Raw genomic sequence first — 17,783 nt, forward strand, 5'->3', positions numbered from 1 at the left:
CCCAGCAGTAAACATTAGCGCCATCTGTATACAAGTGCATCGATGTGAAATGTGCCATTTTGTGTGATGAGTACTTTTGGTACTTTAAGTTTATTTTAGTGCTAATAATCTGAGTACTTCTTCCACCACTAAAGGATGCTAAATAAAATAAATAATGTAATAACCTATAAAGTCTTGGACTTTTTAATTATGATAAAAAGTCACACTTATTAGACACTAGTCAACATTATTCCTGAGTGAATTACTGACATAAAAAGTCAAATTAGTGAGAGACTAAGTCAGATTTTTGTTTTAGGCCACTGTCTCATAATTTAGCTATATAATCTATTTTTCAGCAGCAGAAATGGGCCTTGCTATTTATAACCAGTAAACTTGCACCATTCCTACATCTTCCCCCAGTCCTCCTCAGGGGCCGCCTGGAAGTCCCCGAACCATAATTTGGAAACCAGATTCACAGGCGTAGGCTGGTTTTTGGTTTCTCATCCTAAATCCGGACGGTATGTGTGGCGTGGTGTGCGAAACTGGAGTATGTGTAAATGAGTGGGTGTCTGGTGTCCCAAATCTCGCGAGACTTCGCATCATTCTGTGGTGATTTGAGCCTGCTGCACTCCAACCGTGCCCACCCGGTATCATCACCGGGCTGATGGAGAGACGTAGAAGGGCACATCACGCAGCCGACAATAGGACTGACTGTACCATGGAACTTATCTACTGGGTATGTTAAATAATAAATCAATTTGTTTGTATTCTAATGTTCTGGGGCAGATTAACGTCCTGAATGGCTCAATTGTGGCAGTGATGCTCCCCATGAGGAGGGAATAAAGGAAACAGAACCGGGCTTTCTACACCTCAAAGGGAGCATGAAGAGGAGGTTTGTGGGGAGAAAAAGCGGAGGAGACGGAGGACAAAAATAAGGCTGTCTTTCTGTCCTCGGCTGCCGCTGTGAAGTAGAAGGAAGGTGTCCGGTGCGGCCGGTGAACGGGCACATTGTAACTTGTGCACTGTATAAATAAAGGTTGTTTTCCATCGGAGAATTGGGAGGAGGATGGTAAATTCCTGGCGAAAAAAAGAAGAATGTTAATTGAGATAACACTACAATAACGTGTTTTTTTTTAACAGCCTACAAAGTAATATCCAAGGAGTGGTTACTCTGCAGGTTTGCCACTGAGATACACACAAACATTTAAAGCTCAAACAGGAATAATATAGTTTCCTTTTGCGAGTTCATGCGTACGCGTACGCGTGCAAGTGGGTACGACGCGTGCCAAGACGAGAGAGAGGTTGTAGCTGCTGATTTTCCAACACAGACCCCTCAGGTCAACGTGGAGTTTAGATTCCAAACCCAGTGGAAAATAAAATTGCACAGTAATTTTCTCTGTCAAACAACGCGAGAGTGGTTTTTTCCGCTCTGCTGTCTTCCAGTCTGGAGTTTTCTGTTTGTTTGTTTTATTAGGACCGTCATTTTTCCACGATTTTTCTGGAGAGCAGATGTTTTTATGGGGCAGACAATAAGCAGCTGCTCCCACCCCCACAGTCCCGTTTGTTCACAGCCGTGTGACAGAGGAGGGCCCCGGGCAGAGCCTGAGGCCCCCACGGCCCCTGGGCAGCTTCACCCTGGTCAAAAATAACATCAGACAGTATATACTTTTTAATATTGGTTTTAATGGTTTGGACTTAAATATGTTGAACAAGTCTATTTTACAGTCTTAGCTCGGTTTGAGAGACAAAGTATTTTATTTTAAGTTATTCATAAATGAGTAATTAACTTTAGTGGTGAAAGTAGCTAAGTACATTTACTGAAGTACTACTCTTGAGTACAGTATTGAGGTATCTGTAGGCACTTGTAAATTTTCATTTTCTACTACATCATACTTCAACTTACCAACTTTATAGAAACAAATACTGTACTTTTGATGCAACTACATTTATTTTGTTACTTTTCAGAATGAGATCAGTAAAACTAAATACAGTACAATCATAAGACTTTATTGATCCTCAGTGGGAAATTGACAATCTACCCAGCAGTAATTTAAGTGTAAGCATTAACATTAGCTCCACCTTTACCAGCTGCAACGTGAACACACTTATGCATCAGTATGATTCAACAGTTTGAATTAATGTGAAATATGCCCTTCTGCATAATGAGTACTTTGACTTTTGCTACGTTAAGTATAATTTAATGCTAATGCTTTTGTACGTTTATTAAAGTAATATTTGAATGTAGGAGTTTTACTTATAACACACGTATTTTTACACTGTGGTAGTGCTACTTTTACTTAAGCAAACAATCTGAATACTTCTTCTACCACTGGTACTGCGTGTTTTTATTCTCTGTGTTGGCATTTACAGTATAAACACCACCTTAGCAAATACAGTAATTCTGTATTACCATTTTGAGTGAAAACACATAACTTGTGTTAAACTCTTCAAGACATTAAAAAGCAGTTTGTCTTTGTTTTAGGTGTGTAAACATGTACAGATTGGATGCCTGAATTTGTTTAAAAAATCTTTTAATACAACTTGAGCTAGTTCAGGAGCACATGTAGGATTTCATGTCAGTGTTTTATTTTAGTTTAGCCCTGTTTGTTCCATCTTGTTGGTGCCGTGGAGAATGCTGCACTGTATCCTCTGTGTGTAAATACAGAACAGGCAGAGATGTTAAAGTCAACTGTTTGTGAACAGAATATCATAAGTGTTGGTAGTACAGTAATAGCGTTCTACACTTGTGAGTGTAGTTTTCTACTCTTACACTGAGCTCAATCCTCATACTTCACTTTGCTGTGAAAGAAGAACTTAAGTCTTAGTAACATTTCCTGTTTCTTTCAGTTGCACCCAGCATGCAGGAAGTGTCACCTCAATAGCAAATGGCCGGCATGGAGTTGAAATAACCACTTCCTCTTTTCTTTACCAATCACGGCTCTGGATCGGACATAACCATGGGAATATGGCGTGGACTACGAGCAGCATTCATCCTGGGGTCTTTGTTTATGATCCTGCTAATCATCGTCTACTGGGACGACGTAGGGGGCTTCAACTTCTATTCACTGCGAGAACCAAAACACGGGTCGCTTCACTCTGATTCATTTTCTGTGATAACTACAGGCCCTTCGCTTTCTCCCTCCACCAGCACCACAGTCTCCATCACCTCTGCCAGTAAAAAACTCATCCCTGAGGAGTCAAGAGGGGCAGCTGGCGAAGAGGGGGGAGAGGATGAACATGAGCAGAGGAAGGAGGAAACCAGGGAGGATGAGGCGAGGGAGAGAGATCATATTTCTGCTGACTACAGAGAGCAGAAGGCGAGGAAGCAGAGAATAATGGATGTGTGCTTAGGAAAGGATGGTTTGGAGTTCCCTGGAAGGACTCGTGCATTTGAACAAGTTCCAAACAGGGAACTGGATCACCTGATAGTGGATGATACACACCAGATTATCTACTGCTACGTTCCCAAGGTACATCTGGCTTGCATGTTGTGTGTGTGTGTGTGTGTGTGTGAACATACACATGAATGGTGAGTTAATTCACTATGCATGGATGTAAGGGTAAGAAAAATAGTAAGGAAGTAAGAGGACAAAAACAGCCTAAAATCACAACGTCTGTTTTCTTCTAGCATTTTGCACACACATCACATTAACATGTTTGTAGTCCCTCCTGTCCTTCTGACAGTCTTACATTTTCTTTCCTGTTTTTATTGGTCGCTGTTTTCTGTTCAGGTAGCGTGCACCAACTGGAAGAGAGTGATGGTGGTTCTGTCTCAGTCTCTGATCTCACCCTCCTCAGGACAACCTTACACTGACCCCGAGGCAGTACCTCCTGATCTCGTGCACAACTCCTCTCTTCACCTCACCTTTGCCAAGTATGACACACACATACAAACAAATACTCACAAGTGGAAGTAATATTAAGATCTTTTTCTTAACTAACGGTAACAATAAAATATTCCATTACACAGAGGTGGAAAGAAACTAGGTCCATTTACTCAAGCACTGTACTTAAGTACAGTTTTGAGGTATCTATACTATACTTGAGCATTGTCATTTTTTTTTTGCTTTTTCATACTTTGACTTTGCTACATTTTATAGGCAATTATTGTACTTTTTTCTCCACAACATTTATTTGATAATTAGCACAATCAGATGAATTAACCAAAACAAGGTATAATCAAAAGCTTTTATTGATCATCAGAAATTCACAAGGTACCCAGGTACTTCAAATGCTAAGCATATAAGGTTGTTAAAATTAGCCCCACCTTTACTATCTGCAGCATTAAAGGGTTGAACATAATAAGGCATCAATCATTTTAATCTAGTAAAATATAGAAATGTGAAATGTGCCATTCTGCATAATAAGTACTTTTACTCTGATGCTAATACTTTTATACTTTTACTTAAGTAACATTTTGAATGCAGGACTTTTACTTGTGAGTATTTTAACAGTGTGGTATTTCTACTTTTACTTAAGTAAACAATCTGACTACTTCTTTCATCTCTGCCATTACAAGTAAAAGTCCTTCATTCAAAACTTATGTGAAAGTACAGAAGCATTACCAGCAAAATATCCTTAAAGTATTAAAAGGAAAAGTACTCATCATGCAAAATGGTACTACTAAGAGAGTACAGCTAGTATTAGGCCTGCAGTACCATAAATACATTACTATTTATTAACAACAGTGACAGAACAATGAATATAAAAATAGTCTACAGACTCAGAGAAGAACTATTTTTGTATTCCATAGACAATATAAAGCAAAGCAAAGACCAGAATCCTGCACAGAGAGCCCAAGCCCCCACTCACACTGTTTAGTAACTCGGTAAAGAAAATCAACCCAACAAGTCAACATGGAAAACCAAGAAAAATGAAACATAAACAAGAAGACTGGACAACCAGACAAATCACATAACTCAATCCTGCACTCACAACAAAGACAAAATCAGGGGTCAAGAAGCAAAAGTCAATTTTACAGTAAGAAATGAAAGCGAATCTGGCCAAATTAAGGGATCACTATGCTTTTTTCTAGCATGACATAGTAATTCATTTGTTCCTTTAAAACCTAATAAAACTAAAGTTGTATATTGCTGTTTTCCAACTTTTTCATTCAAAATCACATGGTTTCATGTTTAGATGGTTCTACAGTCACACTCAGATATTCAGTTATTCTGACACTGTATTTGACAAACTAAAGACATTATTTACCGAGTAACACTTGGGAGAGGAGAGTGGAAAGGACAGGTGAAATCTTGGCGCTACAGCACAGACAGACCTGACTTTACCCCTCGGGAACTGTCTGTACTTGAGTATCTGGACGTCTGTTTTTCTGTCTGCACCATTGTACAAGACACATTGTTCCCTTCTGTAAAACTGATATTTCATGTTTTGCTTTCAACTCATTTAGAGATATCACTGAATGGATTTTTATCAATTTCTAATGCATCACAATTACAACTTAAGAAGAAAGGCAGTAATAGTAATAGAAAATCATTTATGGTGTTTTGCATGTGTCCATGTGTCTTTTACCAGGTTTTGGCACCATTATGGTTCTCTGTCCCGCCACCTGATGGCACTCAAGCTCCAACACTACACCAAGTTCTTGTTTGTACGTGACCCTTTTGTACGCCTCATCTCTGCCTTCAGGAACAAGTTTGGAAGGTGTGTTTCAAGCTATGGTAGAGAGAGAACGTGGGTGTGGGTTTTCAGTTCAATTCAGTTTTATTTATATAGCGCCAAATCACAACAAATGTCATCTCAGGACACTTTACAAAGTAAGGTCGAGACTTTACTATTATTATTAATATTATAGAGTAAAAACCCAACAAATCCCCCTTGATCAAGCACTTGGTGACAGTGGGGAGGAAAAACTCCCTTTAACGGAAGAAGCTTCCGCTCTTGGCAGGCGCCCTCCTGCCTCGACTGGTTGGGGTGAGTGGATAGAGGAGAGAGAAGAGAAAAGAAAAGAAAAGCAACAGGACACAACAAACAGTCAAACACTGGGCAGGTTAATGTAGCCATTGCTCTCAACTAAGCTACTAGCTTAGCTAGCTTCCTGCTAGCTGACCTAAATTAGCAAGTTAAATTTGGAAATGAACAAAAACTTCTGTAACACAGGTGCTTAGGTAGTGCAAGCACAAGCTGTGACGCAAAAAATTAGCTGATGTTCTGATAAACCTAGAAATCAGTGAACTTAATCTGTAAACTATCTGGAAGCAAACACAACATGGTGCAGGCACAATAAACAGGAAGTGAATATGCTTACTGCAGGAACAGGAAAGCATGTACCTGGGTTTAAGGCAGTGTGGTTCACACAGCAATTCAATTATTTAAGTGTGTGTATTTGTGTGTGCTTTAGGCCCAATGAGGACTTCTACAGACAGTTTGGTTCGGTCATGCTCCGTCGTTATGGTAATGTGTCTGGGAGTTTGCCAGAGACAGCGGCTGAGGCATTTGCAGCAGGAGTCACACCGACATTTCAGCAGTTTATCACATACCTGCTGGATCCAGAGACTGAGAGTGAGAAAATGTTCAATGAACACTGGCGACAGGTATTTGTCTCACACAGCTACTACACCCATATAAACAGTGCAGGTTTCACTTAATACAGTTTGACTGAATTGTCTGAAATTTCATGAGCTCACTATATAAATACTTTTAAAAGCCTTTTAAAAACTATACACTGTGCAATAATTTTGACTTGGCGCTATTTTGGCAGTCAGTATATAAGAAATGTATTCATCATGTCCTAATAAGAAAGGTTAAAAAAACAACTGTGCCTTTGGAACATCACTGCCTAGTCCAGTTTGACTGCTGTACAATAAGACAATAAAAGTGTATTTCTTGTATTTCTGTTTAATTTTTAGCTGGTTGTATTATGGGACAACTGCATCAATCTGTTCTGCAATAAATAAATCAAGCCATTTGAATCTGTATATTAGGATTTTTCAGGATACAAATTTAGCAGTAGCCCACTTAATTATCTTGACATGATATGTCTCAGCACAGGAAAAATCTTATTTTCATGTTTTATGCTGTGTTATGTTCTTTATTTTCAACCTCTGCTGTTGCATTCTATTGTTATGGTCTTTCTGCATCACAGATATATAACAATTTGATATATTTAAATGTAGTAGTATATATACGGAGAGCAGTAAACTAGAGTATTATTATATGCACATTAAAATGTTTTGTAAAGAAAATGGTTGAAGTCATGTAAGTCTGAGGAAGGCAGTGAAGCCAAAAACATTTGGGCAGAGCTGTGTGACCTGATTTTTATGTATGATTATATGTGTTCACACAAAGGTAGAAACAGTCATGGGGCAGAGGCAGATATTAGGCTACACACAAAGTACCAAACATGCACAGAAACTGATGCATTTTAAACGTGTACCCCTGCTTTTTGTGTGCTTCAGGTGTACCGCCTGTGCCATCCGTGTCAGGTCAAGTATGACTTCATCGGACGACTAGAAAGCCTGGAAACTGACGCGGAGCAGCTGCTGAAACTTCTGAAGGTGGATGATATGATACACTTCCCTTCAGGGGCCCAAAACCGTACTGCAGCCAGCTGGGAAAGAGACTGGTTTGCACAGATTCCCTTGACAATGAGGAGAGAACTGTACAAGTTGTATGAACCAGACTTTGAAATGTTTGGTTATCCCAAACCTGACAGTGTGCTCCATTAGTAATCCACACAGAACTGAAGACCTGGGTGCTGCATTGTGTGTAGAGCCCACACATCACCTACCCGCACACAGCCACAGTACGCCTTCAAAGACCAGTCGATGATGCTGTTTGTTTCCTTTGTTCTGCGCATACCTCAAGTGACAGAAGTGCCTGCCAGTGTTATTTAATTTTTTGTCATCATTTCATATCAGAAGCACATCCGCTTAGTCTGATTTCCCATGTAATGGCACTTTACATGAGAATGTAAATAGTATTTTGGTAAGTAATGAGGAATAGATTGGACTTAACTGTTAGGTGACATTTCTGAAGAGAAATATGCTGCAGACAAATAAAGCGTTTGACTTTCTTTTCTAATTTTACTGTGTATATTATGTACTGGTGGAAGAAGTAGCAATACTATGGAATAAAAAGAGTTAAACCCCATAGACTTGGAGAGACCTGAAGATGGCAGTACATAGATGCTTACCATTCATTTTGATGAAGGCTGAGAGGATCTGTCAGAAAGAATGGGATAAACTGCACAAAGCCAGGACTGCAAAGCTGACCCACAAAAGGGGTTGTCAGCAAAAAAAAAGTTTGGGAACCACTGCATTACTCTATCTGTTTCTGAACATGGTATCGGATGTAAACTTATTTTTTAATAAATGTGTAACACTCCATAATGAAATTAAACGTCTCGCCTTGCAAATCAAAAAATGTTGTGGAATTTAAAAAAATACATTTATGAAAATGTTTATACAACAACAACAATAATATAGTTCCCTCTGAAATGCTGGGTCCAAATAGAAAACCAGACATAAAGAAACAGATATAAACTTAGTTTTGTTAATGTGTAACAATCCATTTAAATCTTCATATGTGTAGCCTAGTGCAAGTGAAATAATCAGGAGCCTATGTACATTAAAATTCTACCTAAGAATAGTCTATAACGTAAAACTACTTTGCACCATTGGCTGTTTGTTTATGGGACTGTGAGGCGATCAGAGAGGGAGTGACCAACAAATAATGACGCCCTCCACTAGCTTCTCTTACACAAAAAGTCCCTCTTGTTGCGTTTAACTGTCCTGCTGTCTGTTTCCACGTGTTCCAGATCTTTCTACGGCCCCTCCCCTTCTTCTCCAAATCTCTCTGCTCAATTGGCTAAATGTCCTGTCGCTCAGTGCGTAGAAAGGTGAAAGCGGCTCCGCCCACCTTGTTTGACAGCGTGTTGGTGATGTCACCGGTTCCTCCCAACACGGAAATATGGAATAGAGACAAGAACGGATACGTTACTGTTATTATGGATTTAAAGCGGTACTACTAGCTTAGATTTCAGTCTTTGGCTATTGTCCACACGGATATGGGAATGTCACACAGCCGGTGCTAACTTTCTGACAGATGGATAGCCACGCTGGAAATGGAGAGAGAGTTCGACCTCTGCTGTTAGTTGCTTGTTGTTGTTAACTTCACTCTTGTGGTTGTTCAGAGCCGTGAAAGAAAGGGCCATGGGGGTCACAGGTACTCTGGGACGACTGTTGCTGCCTCTTCTCCTGCTGTCCTGGGAAGGAAAACTAGTTCAGGTAGACTTAACTGTGGTTATTTCTATTGTTGTTAATACTGTGTGTGTTGTTGCTATTTAGACCACAACTGGCATCCCGTTACACTTCTGTCTATTTCAGGCTCAAGTAAGTCTTCCATGATATGATAGGACATATAAAGCGTTATCTTTAAGGTACTACTGCCTGTCTCTCTGTACTCATTTAAAGGAAAGAAATAGCACAAAGAGATGGAAAATGAGCACAAAGAGCAGCACAACAAGCACAAAGAGATATACATTAATTACAAGGAGACTCAAAACAGCCTGAAAGAGACACCAAATGACCAGAGACACAAAACAACTACGAAGAGGCAAAAATGACCAAAAAAAAAAGGATGCAAAATAACCCAAAAGAAATGTAAAAGCATTACAAAGAGATTGAGCATAAAGAGGAATAAAATGACCATAGGGAGATACAAATCAACATAAAAGAGACAGTAAGCAAACGTGAAGAGACAAAACAGCCACAGAGAGACGCAAAGTGGCCACAAAGAGTCACACAATGACAAAATAACCCTAAATCTGTCAGACTGGGTACAGGAGTGGTAGGTAGACAGGACTTGATTGATCCCACAATGTGGAAATTCCTGTGTTCCAGTAGCAATAGAAAGCAGCAACAAAACACCATAAGAACAAACACCACACACATATCTAGAGAAACAAATTCCAAAGTACCTAAAACCAAACAGAATATAGTATTTGAGAGACAATCAAGAACAAGAATGATCCTCCCACAATTAATCCCTGAGAACAAATCAAAATACCTAAGTACAAGACAAAACGGTGCGTGATCTTTTGCTTATTTGTGTCCAATTATTATCTGCCTGTGTGTGAGTTAATATTTTTGTACATGCATAAGTGCCTCTGTGCCTGTCTTGATTCAGTTTGCCATAGTTTAATTTGTACTGCAGAGTTCTGTGTTGTCAGTTGCCACCCATTGGTGGGTAAATATGGGAGTGGTGAACAAACATACAGGGTATAATGTTGTGAGGTGGGTGAGAATAAGGATATCCTGCTAAATGAGGAACATATTTAAACACAAGCTGAAAGGCTGGACTACTGACTCCTTGCAGACTTGACACGCCCCTCACACAAACTCACACGGCTACTGGCAAACACACACACACACATACACAGACAAACACACAGTAGACAAGCTATGCTGAAATCTTGGACACATTGACAGGATGACTGAACTCCCTGTGAGACAGTTGGCTTAAAGTTTTCCTTTTCTCTTTGGCAATCCATCAGGTTGGAGGAGTACGATCAGTCACCCTCCCAGAGTCCCTCCTGTTCATCTCGACACTGGACGGTAGTCTGCATGCTGTCTCCAAACAGTCAGGAGACATCAAGTGGACCCTACAAGAAGGTTGATACACAAAGATGTCAATACTATTTCCTATTTTTCATTTTTATTTTTAAATATTTATATAAATAAATATTTCAATATTTCTCATGTTCTTTGTTTTCTTTCAGACCCCATTATTCAAGTGCCCGTTTACCTCACAGAGTGAGTAACACCAACACATGTACACATATATGGACACACAGGGCTGGGTATTGAACCTCCAGCACCTTTTTGGGTCCAGATCAAAATGTGTTCATAACACCAAGTGCTGAAAAAGGTCAAATATCAAAAGTTGGCAGCAAATTATGGTCAGAGTTATAGTGGTGTTTACTTTTTCTTGGATCTGCTAGCTCTTGATTTAATTTTAAAATGTTGCCAATTGTACGTCATTTAATTTAGGAAATGTTTTTGCACGGCTACATGTTTTTAGACAACTTTTCATATTTTGATAAGTTTTGTTAAATTAAAAAAAAGCTTGTAGAAAAAGATGTGTATTAAAGTAAAATATATAGTAAGGTTGAAAAAAGGTAATAATGATATACTTTATTTACATAGTTTTTAAAAATCAATTTCAAAAAGTGTTTTATGGCCATAAACAAAGAAATACATTAGTATCATCAAAATATAGAGAGCATTTACAAACTAGGTTAAATACAGTGCCAGTAGAGTACAAAGTTAAGGTGCTTTACATAGAAATGCTTAAGAATCTAAAAGTGTATGTGCTGAAACTACTGTACTGGCCAGTTTGACCAGTAGCATTGTGAAATTGGGAAATCTTTTCATTTTTACTGATGTATGAATAATGTTTTCATAGGCCAGATTTTCTCCCAGACCCCAATGATGGAAGTTTATATGTCTTGAGTGGCAAGCAGAAGGAAGGCCTGATGGTGAGGAATGTGGTGTGTGTGTGTGTGTGTTAGTTTGTGTGTCTGCTTTCACTCTGTGACTCCATTGTTTTCATTTGTCTGCAGAAACTTCCTTTTACCATCCCAGAGCTGGTTCAGTCAGCTCCCTGCAGGAGCTCTGACGGTATACTCTATACAGGTGAGACTGTGTGTGTGTGTGTGTGTGTGTGCGCATGTCCTTGCATGTTTTTGTCGTCAAATTAGTTTAAAACCATTGCTGTGAGGATATTTTGGCCGGTTCTCATCCGTTCAAAAGACTTTTTTGGAGTTAAAACTTGGTTTTAGGGTCTATGATTCAAGTTAATTCAGTTCAGTTCAGTTCAGTTTACTTTATTATCCACCATGGTGGAAATTTGTCTTTGGCCCCCTGTACCACAAACACACACTTCAAAATACATCTCATAAAATCAAACAGACTAACATATCACTAAAACAATATAGGCCATCAAATCATATCACTAAAATATATGAAATCAGTCTGAGCAATAAAAACAGTAAATAACCGCAAAATCAAATACAAATTTACACCTGCAGTCAGAATTTTACAGTTGCTTATTTAATAGGTTGACTGCTTTTGGTACAAACAAACCTTTAAAAATCTTTTTGCTTACTCTCTATTGTCATCCTGAGGGCATGAATTCAAACTCTAGGTTAGGATTAGGATTGGGATGGTTAGGGTTAAGGATGAGGAAATGCATTATGTCAGTAAGTGTCAAGACCAATGTGTTTGAAACCATGTAAGCTCTTTTCAGACATGCACTGCAACCCTGAAATTAGATACATATTACCCAGAGGAGTCTGACCCCATGTGTCACTTTGACATCATGAGATCTGGGAACTTCTGTCTTTAAGCGCTGATGCCAAGACCATCATACACATTTAAGGAACTTGGTTGCTTATGACCAAATTACAAAGCTGCTACGTGACAATATCATGTCCTGCCTCCTGCACAGGGAAATGTGACGTATTTTATAACTGTGTGTGAGACAGACAGTTGTCAGAGACAAAGAATGACAGACAGTAACATACCTTATGAATATGTGACATACGTAGTGTTGATAGTTGTTTGTGTACATGCAGGTAAAAAACAAGATGTGTGGTTTGTGGTGGATCCTGAGACAGGTGAGAAGCAAACCAGTTTAACCACCTCCTCCTCTGAATCTATCTGTCCCAACACTCCTCTGCTCTACATAGGACGCACAGGTATTGTTGCACAGGTGCACCCTAACATGCATACACTCACACACACATGCGGCTGAGAGGTGGCCTGGTATTTTTAAACTTTGCACCCATTTGTTTTCCAGAATACATGGTTACTATGTTTGACACGAAGACACAGGAGCTGCGATGGAATGCTACATACAATGACTACTCTGCTCCACCTTATGATGAGAAACAAGACTACAGTATGTCCCTGCACACACATTCAGTTAGACAGACTGACCTGCAGGGATATTTTCTGGTTTAGCTAAATGTAAATATGAACTGTGCATGTAGCGCATTAAAAACTGTTACAACCTGTAACTGTATGGAGATTGTATTCCTGATCAGTTGTCCTTGTCCGGTGGATGTTACATGTGGTTCGTTCAATGTTTATAGCAGTGACTGTAAAAACGATGGACAGGCTAACAAATCCCAGAAGTGAAGACACCATGAGTCAATCTCCCCCTGGTGGCTGGTTGCAGTATAGGTCATAAATCTCGCTTTCTCCACGTCAGTGGCTCAGATATAAGCCACCGTGTATACAGTGTCCACTGTATATACAATCAGTGGTTAGTAGATTTCAGTTAGTTTTCAGGTGTGTGTGCAGTCTTAAGTTTCTGAATAAGTCTTTTTATGCCAATCTGAAAAGGTCAAAACTCCAGAAACACCTACAGCGTATAGAATAACTTTACTGCAAATTGATGCAAGTCTGAAACCAGGAGTTAGTTTATTTATTTTTAACTATGAGATACATTGGATTTGAACACTATTCAACTACTACACTAACATAAAGGCACATGCATGTCATAACTGTCACTGAGTTTTGAATAAAAGTCTGGTTATGATTTATATAAAAGTATAAATAGTGTGTTCTGTGAGTACTTTCTAGTTCAGTATTTATATTAAAAGCACTCAGATAAAGTGGTTTATGATTGAGCACTTCATCTCTGATATTTGAAATCTAAAGAAATGTGTGCTTATCCAATACTAACCTGTCTTACCTGGTTTCCCTCAAGAAATGGCTCATCTTGTATCGAGTGGTGATGGCCTTGTTGTGACAGTTGACAGAGAAACAGGTAGGGTGAGGTGTGCATGGTTGGTGTCATATGAATGTATTCGTACCTTCGTATGGGAGATGTTGCATGTGTCTATTTACTGTATTTTATCTCTGAAAACTAAAAGTGCTGCGTTTTTGTCTTCTAGGTGATGTCCTGTGGAGTCAGAACTATGGATCACCCGTCGTAGGGGTCTATCTGTACTCTGGTGATTCACTAAGACACGCCCCCCACCTGTCCCTCGGCATGGAAACGCTACGCTTCCTCACGTTCTCTTCTGCCAGTGAGCAGGCAGATGCACACTCGACACTGAAGTGGAGCTATCAGTTTGTAAAGGAGCAAGCCAGCGCACAAGCTCAACTTGTGTAAGAATAACATTTTATATACAGCCCCCACATGCTCCCTTAAAGAGGAGCTTTAAGAAACTTGAGATGTTTAGTTCAGCATTGATACAAACACATTAAAGGAAAGGGATAGCTTCAGAAACCCCCTCCACAATACCCAACTTCTGTTTGTTTGTTTTTTTTAAAGCCCCACTCTCTACATTGGAAAATTGCACTCTCACCTCTACGCCTTGAATTCCCTTGTCCACCATGGAGTCTCATTAGTGGTGAGTACACGATCCATTTTCATCATATATCAGCATTCACGCACAAAGTTTCTTTAAACACCCAAATCTGTATTAATACTGCCTCCTCCTTTAACATTGCATTAATGGTTATTCCAGCATATCATCAGGTGTATCAGAAAGTGGGTAAATGATAATGATCTTGGTGATAACAGGATAACTGTTATGTGACTGGTTTGTGCCTGTTGTTGCCACGGCAGCCTCGTGGCCTGACCCTGGGACAGATTGAAGGTCCACTGACGGCTGGAGTGACGGTCAGAGAACGAGGGGAGTGTGAGATCACGCCATCCACTGATGTGCGCTATCCGCCAGGCAGCATAAACAGCCAGAAAAACCACTGGTTGCTAATAGGTAAACACACAGAGGGTACATCCCAATTCCCTTAACAGCATCCATGTTTCCCACACATTTAATGGTAATGGTACTTTAAATGCACTTTATGTCCACATAAAAAGAAGGGGGGGGGGGACAGACAGACATCACAGGTTTGTGAAACAGCACATTTATTAAAAACCTGTGTAATGCTGTAATTAATGTTTTAATAATGTCATTTATTTCATTATTAACAAACTTCCTGTTCACAGCTGTAGTAAATTAACATGAATGCATTCTTTTTGTAAGTAGTACTTCCAAACCACAGATTAATTATCAAGGTTTTTAACGTTGAAATGTTGAATGAAAGTGTTAGTTTACTAAAAAAACATAAAGGTATTTAATCTCTGTTTTATTACTTGGTCAGTTCTTTTTTGTAATTTTAATCAGTAGTCACTAATCACTGATCATTTTCAAAGCCAGGTATTGAGTGAAAACAAGTTCATCTCACAGTATGTTTTCTTAGAACATCTCAGTTTGTCTTGAAATGTCGTCCATGGACATAAAATGGCACTGACAAATTTATTGCTGAGAAAATAGGGATAAAGATCCTCAAAAAGCTGAACTAATAATTTATTAGAATGGATCTGATTTATTGACCAGATAGCTTTTTACTGTACTGAAGTTGCAAAGTTTGCTCAAAACTGAACCATCTCTTTGATTTATTGACCAGATGTGAAAGTGACCGCAGTCCCAACACAAACACAGACTCTCGTGCAGCTGTAAACGTGTGGGTTTTTAAAATTTTATTTTATGTTTTCTTGTGTATTTCTATCTGTACAGTGCTTAGGTGAACCTGCTGTTGTTTAAAGTGCTATAAAAAACACTTTGTCTTGACTTTGACTTGGCTTGTTTGTGTGTTTTAGGTCATCACGAGCTCCCTCCAGTAGCCCACACCACCATGATGAGGGAGTTCCCATTCCCCCTGCAGCGGCATTCTGGCGAGGCAGTCATCCCTCCTCGACCTTCTCCTTCCTCGGGCTTCACTAGCAACTATTACCACCAGCGATACGTGAGTCACAGCATCTTGGCAGACAGTAAATTATACAAAGTATGATTCTTTCAGTTTAACAACCACTGTGATCAGAAGCTACAGAAAACAAGGAAGACAGAGAAAACCCAGTTTAGTACTGAAAAAACTTCAGTACTCAACAGGACTTAGATTTCTAGGTCGAAGACGTTTCACCTCTCATCCAACAGTGTCACTTAATAACTGAGTCGTCATAGCCCAGGATCTGTGAGCGTTGTTACTGTCTTTGGATCCTCCCCTGACATTGTTGGCCTTCAGAGGACTGAAACACCATCGAGGGGGATAAATATCCTCGGCTCAACACCAGTCAGTCAGAACTGATGAAGCCTCTTGGATGAGAGGTGAAACGTCTTCGACCTAGAAACCTAAGTCCGGTTGATTTTTTTCAGTTTACTATGACCTGGATGACTGAGAATCTGCACAGACCAGTTTAGTACTCATTACATTTCCATTGTTCCTTCTCTCTGGTATGTTATTGTGTCCTCCAGTCCAAGACCTTTGCTGACAGCCATAGCGACACTAATGCTAAGAGAGGAGGGGTCGATGGGAGGACATCAGGGCAGGCTCAGAGACCGACTACTGTGCTGCCTGTCTATATCACACAGGACCCCCTGACTCTGGCTGTTCTGACAATAATGCTGGGAGGATGGCTGGTTTTTGCACTTACATATCCACCTGTGAGTTTTTGTGTCTTCTGTCTGCCTGCTGTTAAAAAGCAATTGTGTTTAAGACGTAGTTTTTCAGATGTAAAGAAATGAAAAAATGATGGCAATCATTCTGTGACACTCTGTTATTTACCATTCATCTGTGATTGTCGTGGCATCTTATCATGGAGATGGCACAGTATGTGTTTCCTCAGCGCGCAGCTCAGCGGCAGCTGGAGGAGGTTTCTGAGTCTCATCTGCAGTGCATGCATACCAGCATGCAGACAAGCATACAAACATTGTCCTCAGGTTCTTCAGACTCATCCCTTTCTACTCAGACAAACCCCTCTAGTGGTATGTAAAAGTGAAAACAAGTTCTCCTTTGTGTTATATTGTCAGGCTTAAGTTCAAGAACTAAACAGTTTATTTTTCATTGCACTTGAGAAATGCATAAAGTAGGGTCAAAGCAATATGTTTTTCAAAGCCTTGAAATCTTTAATATATTATTAATTCTTCAATTAAATACTGTGTTACTTCACCTTTCTAAATGCAGACTCTCCTCCTGCATCCACTGACCCTCTGCCTAGTCCTCAGACTAACAGCCACAGCATCTCAGATACTGATAGAAGTGGCTCCAGCTGCTACAAATCCACAGCAGGTAAAGCACCAAACTTATATATTATTTCCATGTGTTCCTCCCTGTTAAGATGAGATTTATTTCTCTCTGTCTTCCTTCCCACTAGTGTCAGAAGGAAATTGTGAGGAGGTGCAGGTGGGTAAACTGTCCTTCATTTCATCTGAGGTGCTTGGACACGGCACAGCTGGGACGTTTGTCTTCAGGTATGTGTGGGTAATATGTACATGTGTGTATTTCACTGTGCCTTACTTTACTACAGAGTTTTTACCATGGTTGATAGTGTTGGCCTTACTTAAAGCACAGTATCATTGAGGTACAGGTCAAGTATCTTTTTCATTTCTGCCATTTATAAGATACGTTTTTAGAAATGTATATCCTGCCTATGTTTTATCTCCTGCCGTCCAGGTAGACATTTGTTTACACTGTACAGAATGAAAAATAATTTGCAGACTTTTTTGTTGAAACCATTAACTGTGCAGATGATGGGCAGCCAAAGAGCTCCTGGAGGTGAAGCCTCCAAAACTTGTTTGCCACCTTATGGGGTGTTGTATAGGTCATAAATCCTGTCCTCTCCATGTTAGTCGATGGGACATGAGCCACACTAAAAACTCAAAGTATAAATCCATACATTTTTTCCATTTTGGTAGATATTATCACGCTGATGTGTGTACAACTGTATGAGGATGTCAGGAGTGGCAGGGAAGGACGTCAGAGGCG

The 17,783-nt window shown here is 39.7% G+C and overlaps 2 protein-coding genes across 5 annotated transcripts in view; both read left to right on the top strand.

The window, feature by feature from the left end:
- The first annotated feature begins 608 nt into the window (after positions 1 to 608).
- LOC109968228 (carbohydrate sulfotransferase 12-like) lies at positions 609 to 8,280 on the top strand. 3 transcript variants are annotated; one of them, XM_020614331.1, is made up of 6 exons: positions 609 to 715; positions 2,827 to 3,449; positions 3,711 to 3,853; positions 5,515 to 5,643; positions 6,341 to 6,533; positions 7,398 to 8,280. In XM_020614331.1, exons 2-6 carry the CDS (start codon positions 2,937 to 2,939, stop codon positions 7,665 to 7,667), a joined length of 1,248 nt encoding a protein of 415 aa, XP_020469987.1. In that variant the 5' UTR covers positions 609 to 715; positions 2,827 to 2,936; the 3' UTR covers positions 7,668 to 8,280. The 3 variants fall into 3 exon arrangements, with proteins under 3 accessions (XP_020469987.1, XP_020469988.1, XP_020469989.1); XM_020614332.1 differs by lacking the exon at positions 609 to 715 and adding an exon at positions 826 to 871; XM_020614333.1 differs by lacking the exon at positions 609 to 715 and adding an exon at positions 1,124 to 1,156.
- Positions 8,281 to 8,705: 425 nt separating this feature from the next.
- The window catches only part of ern2 (endoplasmic reticulum to nucleus signaling 2), a 16,405-nt gene continuing 7,327 nt past the window's right edge, over positions 8,706 to 17,783 (top strand). Inside the window, exons 1-16 of one of the 2 annotated variants that reach the window (XM_020614330.1) lie at positions 8,706 to 9,227; positions 10,496 to 10,613; positions 10,721 to 10,754; positions 11,407 to 11,479; positions 11,564 to 11,636; positions 12,578 to 12,700; positions 12,802 to 12,903; positions 13,717 to 13,776; positions 13,904 to 14,120; positions 14,287 to 14,365; positions 14,584 to 14,734; positions 15,622 to 15,767; positions 16,274 to 16,462; positions 16,621 to 16,783; positions 16,983 to 17,087; positions 17,173 to 17,269. In XM_020614330.1, coding sequence (XP_020469986.1) covers positions 9,153 to 9,227; positions 10,496 to 10,613; positions 10,721 to 10,754; positions 11,407 to 11,479; positions 11,564 to 11,636; positions 12,578 to 12,700; positions 12,802 to 12,903; positions 13,717 to 13,776; positions 13,904 to 14,120; positions 14,287 to 14,365; positions 14,584 to 14,734; positions 15,622 to 15,767; positions 16,274 to 16,462; positions 16,621 to 16,783; positions 16,983 to 17,087; positions 17,173 to 17,269 — 1,805 coding nt within the window. In that variant the 5' untranslated portion in view covers positions 8,706 to 9,152. The remainder of the gene's footprint in view (positions 9,228 to 10,495; positions 10,614 to 10,720; positions 10,755 to 11,406; positions 11,480 to 11,563; positions 11,637 to 12,577; positions 12,701 to 12,801; positions 12,904 to 13,716; positions 13,777 to 13,903; positions 14,121 to 14,286; positions 14,366 to 14,583; positions 14,735 to 15,621; positions 15,768 to 16,273; positions 16,463 to 16,620; positions 16,784 to 16,982; positions 17,088 to 17,172; positions 17,270 to 17,783) is intronic. The other variant, XM_020614329.1, reaches the window with a different exon arrangement.

This window comes from Monopterus albus, unplaced genomic scaffold, assembly GCF_001952655.1.
Source record: "Monopterus albus unplaced genomic scaffold, M_albus_1.0 scaffold144.1, whole genome shotgun sequence".
NCBI lineage: Eukaryota > Metazoa > Chordata > Actinopteri > Synbranchiformes > Synbranchidae > Monopterus > Monopterus albus.